A 5,812-nucleotide genomic window follows, 5' to 3' on the forward strand; every position below is an offset into this window, starting at 1 on the left:
GTAGAAACAAAGTTAAAAATATCTTATAGAACGCAATTCTTGATTGATTTAAGGGGGACACTCCCTGTAGAGGCTTAAAAAAATTAATTTTTCTGTATTGCCTAAATTTATAGTTTGAAACCTGTAGAATACAATACAGTTAGTGACTTTGGTCTATTCTCAAAATTTGACGTCCCGCAAGCCTTTGAGAGTAACTCGCTTCTGCTTCGCTTGGAGTGATGATCCGACAAACCAATGTTTCGCCAATCCGATGCTCAAATACATTCGAATAGAGTTCCAATAATACCCCCACCATACTCGCAACATTGCACAGTGGGCCGGAAACACCCAATTGCAGGACAAAAATCACATTTCGGGTCAAATAAGAAACTATATCGTTCATGGGGGTTTTTGAGGCCCCTGGGGCCGAATCCAGTTTAAAAATTACAAAATTCAAATCGCGGATCTAATATGAAAATCGAAATTGTAGAATTCTGGCTAATATTACTAGAAATTATTACCTGTGGGTTTTTGAGGTCTCTGAAGGCGACTCTAGGTGTCAAAATTACGAATTTCAAAATGGCGAATCCAATATAGCGATCGAAATTGTGGAATTCTTGCCCATATTACTAAAAAATTGTTGCCTGAGGGTTTTTGAGGTCTCTGAAGCCGAATTCAGTATAAAAATTACGAAATTCCACATTTAGAATTTAATATGGCGACCAATAGTGTGCAATTTCAGCTAATATTCTTTAAGATTGATACCAGGAGATTTTTCAGGTCGCTGAATTCAAATATTCTTTCGAAATTACACAATTCAAAAGTTTGGGTGACCTAACAGTTTTTGGGATGCATTACTAAAGTAAGTGCCCCCACCTCTCACTAACAAAGATATTTAATCTTTGTCGGAATCGCTTTGAACTTCTGAAGAACTATCAACTTTTTGTGAATAATTATTTGCTGGTAATTGTGGCAATTTCAAAAGCACGATAACTTCTTTCGGAAAGGGTTCTGATTGCTTTCGAAGAATTGGTGTTTTTATAAGATTACATGATCAGACGCAGTTAGCAATGCATGTGACAGATCGATTATTGTATGTTTTCTTGAAATTTTTCCTGTATTGTTTTTCCCTTTTCAGAACTTTGTTACATGATTCTTGTACTTCCTCTGAGAGTTGACCAATCGGCAATAAAACATTTTCTATGATCGCTGCACCTTGAATCAGAATGTTGTGTACAGAAGCTGGCATACAATGCCAACCATATAGTTCTTTGTAGAGCCTTGCTGCATGAGGAGCTTTTATCCCATATGCTTCGCTGTTGATTTTGAATCCAGAAGACAACGTTTGTAAAATTGTAGAAAGTTCTTCTATCAAACGTATGCCAATTCCAATAAACTCAGATGAAGTTTTAGGATCGCTAAAAGATCTGCTAGCTGTATTTCCGTCGTTGGTTGTCCCGCTACCTCCGGCCTTGGAAATATTAATCAGTAGACCCATCCTACTCTTAAAAGTTTATTGAATAGCTTTTTTCCTCTCTTTAAGACTAGCCTTTTCAGGAGGACTTCGAGCTTGTCACTTTTTGAATTCTAAGCGGTAGGAGTGTACACCACACTCGGCCTCCCTTCCAGACAGTTTCAACGTGACTGTTTATACCTTCCCAATCTCTTATTTTTTTAGGCAACAAAAGTCGTTTCGTAAAATATAATTATTTGATCAAATGTACCTATGACTCTGAAAAGATATACAGGATGGGTCATTTTAATCAACGCAATCGAATTTCTCAGTTTCTAAGATGTAATACAAAAGAATGGTTGAGCCAAAGTTGTTCAGGAAAAAGGGGGCCATTTATCTGTGCAATTTGTTTATTCAATGAAATTTTATGTCGAAATGGTATTTAAAATTTTTTTCATGACCTTTAGAAGGTTATTTCAAGGTTAAGTGCTAAAAAAACTGTGGTTGCCATATTTATTGCGTTTTCTGATAGTATAATCTTAGTTAATGTACCTTCCTGAAGAATATTCAACTCCAATGTGACAAGAACCTTGAAAATGTTGACCTTAATCTCATTTTTCCAGGTAATTTTAAAGTCAGAGAGAGTTATAGTCGGTTGTCAAAAACAAATTTTTCCGCAAAAAAATCTCTCTCTGACCTTTAAATGACCTAGAAAAATGAGACCAATGTCAACATTTTAAAGGTCGTTGTCACATTAGAGTTATATATTCCTCATGAAGGTACATTAGATAAATGGCCCCATTTGTCTTGAACAACTTTTGTCTAAACCATTTTTTTATTTTACCCCTTAGAAACCGTAAAATTCGGTGGCGACGATTAAAATGGCCCCCCCCCCTGTACACATTCCTTACCCTCCAAAACAAAAACCACGCAAATCAAATAAGCTTTGGCGTTCTATAGGGAGTGCGCCTTTAAGATTTCCTTTTTTTGAAAAATTCAAACTTAAATTTAGAACTGATATGTGAAAACAATTCTTAAATATTCATTGTTTAATATGTTATGTTAGTGCAAATAATGAATACATCGCCGATTCTTCATCTTTTTGTCTATGCTTTTATGAATATTAGCGATACATTTAGCAATACATTTACATGCTTTTATAGATGATATTTGATCATGATGGTATTTATTAAGTTTATAAACAAATAAAATTTAAAAAATGAGTACAGTGCACATATATAGGTACAGAAAAATCTTTTTCTCCTCCTAATTTGCCCTAAATTATTTTCAAAGTGGTTTGAAGCTCATTATAAATTTAACAAAAAATATCAATTGACAAATTTTTATTGCTAAGCTTAGCTGAAAACATAACTCAACAATAATTAAGAAAATATATTTATTTCATCTTTTAAAAATCTACATTGGGAACTTTTTTATGAAATTAATCAATTATATTGAATCAAAAATGGTTTTATTATTATTTATATAATTTGTTTTAGTTAACAAATGATATCGAATCACATATTGTTATAATCGTGAAAAAAATCAATATCTCCTATATTTATAGAGGGGAAAATAATTTTTTTATATCCGACAGAGAAAATTACAAAAGAATCGAAATATTTATGTTAAAAAAATGTTTTCCATTGCAAAATTGAATCAAGTTTTGTATTTTTCAATATTTGAGTTCCTTTTTGATTAGTGTAAATAATAAACTACAGGTAGAATGCCATAAGCGCCTAACTATTAAATTTTCGAATATGATAGTATTGACTAAAGAAAAAAGCTACATAGAAGACGATAGCTGTCAATCTATAGATTTAAAAAGTAAAATCGTACTTTTAAAAAATTTTAAATATTATTTTTCATCACCATCCAAAGGTTTTTTTTTATAAAATCCAAATGTGAGCTTTACATGAAAAAAATCTATCCCTCCGTTTTGTCGAACCCTAACAATATTTTTTAACAAAGCCTTTTTTCTATCGATTTAACAGGTAAATAGTAAAAAAATGTCGTTTTTTCTTTTTAACTGGATTCGTTCTGTTTACCTTACAGATAAAAAAAAAACCCACTTCTCGAACAAAAAAACTTTATACTTTATTTTCTCAAAGCTTAATACTATTTTTAAATTGCACAATTTTTGTATGGATTCAGCAACTCAATAGCTAGAAGTTAATTCTTACTTTTTTTGAAATTGAAAATTGGATTTCTTCTTTCTGTCTAAAGTTCAAAAAACGAGTTTCTCGAGCAATAATAATTATCTTCCTAAATTTTGTCAAAACTTGATACGATTTTCTAATAAAACTTTTTAAAGTTTAATTCAACACTGCATTATCTTTTTTTCTTTATATTTTAAGACTAAATAATTCATTTTAAATTATGTAATATTTCAAAAAGTGCTTAACAATTTGATCAATATTTCAGTTAATTTCCATAAAAGTTTTGCTACATTTACTCTGCAAACTTTTTAATTTTGCATGCAATTGAGAAGACTCTGATTGTGAGGACATCCCATTAAAAATCATGAGATAGAAAAGAAGCATTTAAGAACCTGGCAGAATTCAATCAGCTCTTCTTGGGTGTACTTTTTTAATTTTCTGGCATCGAGGACTTTGGGTATAGTTTACGATACCATAGCTCAGAGTTTGAAGACTTTCTTCTACTTACAGCGTGAGTTTGTGTCGCTTTTTTATTCTACTTCTAGTTGAATCTCATGGTAGGAGTTCGGTTCAGGAACAGGATTAGGAGTTTCTCGAATACGTGATGAATGCAGAGAAAGTTCCCGTTTACGTTCCACTCAGCAGATACATTTTATCTCAGTCGCACTGATCACAAGATTCAAACATTTTCAGCGACCGTAATTTTGTTCGTGTTCTTCAGAAAAAAGCATCTTGGAAGCAATCTCTTACCGTAAATTAAAAAAATTGCAAAGTTATGGATATATAGTTTATTTCTTAGATTGATGTTCGCAGAAATTCTTTGTTTCTTCATTTTATTTACTTGCATTTTTTATATCTAAAGTACCATCTAAACAATATCTTTGCATCCTCAAGATATAATAATTAAAAACAGCCCTTTTTAGTTTAAAAATAGTCATAACACTCTTATAGAGAAAAATATCGTCACTCTCACTAACAATTTTTGTTGATTTTTAGCTATAGGAATTTCTTGAACGTGATAAATTGTACAGAAAACAAATCTGTCGAGAAATTGATTACCGATGGATAAAAAGTGAATTTTAATTGTAGGTACTACTCTTACTTGTAATTGATATTTTTTAAAAGTTATTTCGCCTATTTTCATAAGAGCTTTTTTAATTTCAATTTTCGACTTTCATTCTTGTAATGTTTGGTATATGGAAATAATAAAGTATTGTCTTACCTGTAAACTGACGTGCCAAGATCCTCACGGTACCAAAGTACAAGATGTACAGAGTCTCCTTCGTGGGTGGTTGATATGTCACAAGGAAGGTAGGTTGGATCTCCTACCAATGCCACGATATTTGACATTGGTACTGCAACACAAAATAATTCAATTAAAAGTTTGTAATTAATGATTTTTTTTACCTTTTATTTACTTTTCAGGAAAACATAAAAAATGTTTCGAAGATGTTAAAAGATTTATAAAGATTTCGGACGGTGTTTTCCAGTGCAGGAGTTACTTAGAAGGTTGAATAAATGTCGATATTTTGATCCTTTTTTCAAAAGATATCAGAGCATTTAAAAAATTTATTCCACCTTCCATTTCAGACGATTAACAGTTTTTTTTGGAATTTATTACGAATTTAAAAGTTAAGGATTTAAAAAAAAATTATTATAATATTAGATTCATCTTATTTAAATACAATTTAAATTGATCTATTACATAATATACGTTAAATAAATTTCGGTAGAAAAGTCTCCGCTTTCTACTAAAAATCGACAATTTCGAACTTAATATCCTAATTGGTCTGGAATCATAATTTATCATCGGTCGAAGAACTTTGAAAGTCAGTGGATTAGTTCCCAGGAGCAGGTTACTTGAGTTTTTCAAGCATAAACGACCCATTCGATGTAATTTCCAATGGCCTAGAACCTAAAAATTAAGCTAGAATGACTGTGCAAAGATCCTATCTTATAGTTAGTAATTTCTCCTTAAAGAAAATGTAAGACGGGCCTGCAGTTTTCTCGTGATTACACCAGACCTTTTAATTGTAAAATTATACAAAATAAGCAGATTTAAAAAATAAATTAACAGGCAAATTAGATCTCGATGCTTGCAGAATTATAATATAATTTGATTAAATATGCTTGTTTAATTATATACTTTAAAAGAACTTCAGCAATATATATATTTTTTTTAGCAAATTTTGGTAAGCTAGGAAAACGTTTTCTAAATTAC

At 31.1% G+C, this 5,812-nt stretch overlaps 1 protein-coding gene across 1 annotated transcript in view; it reads right to left on the reverse strand.

The window, feature by feature from the left end:
* LOC117173867 (hemicentin-1-like) overlaps window positions 1-5,479 on the reverse strand; it is a 208,528-nt gene extending 203,049 nt beyond the window's left edge. Inside the window, exons 1-2 of the mRNA XM_033362513.1 lie at window positions 5,365-5,479; window positions 4,814-4,946 (exon numbers count right to left, since the gene is read on the reverse strand). Of these exons, the coding sequence (XP_033218404.1) occupies window positions 4,814-4,946; window positions 5,365-5,479 (248 nt within the window). The remainder of the gene's footprint in view (window positions 1-4,813; window positions 4,947-5,364) is intronic.
* Window positions 5,480-5,812: the final 333 nt, after the last annotated feature.

Source organism: Belonocnema kinseyi, chromosome 5 (genome assembly GCF_010883055.1).
Source record: "Belonocnema kinseyi isolate 2016_QV_RU_SX_M_011 chromosome 5, B_treatae_v1, whole genome shotgun sequence".
Taxonomy (NCBI): Eukaryota; Metazoa; Arthropoda; class Insecta; order Hymenoptera; family Cynipidae; genus Belonocnema; species Belonocnema kinseyi.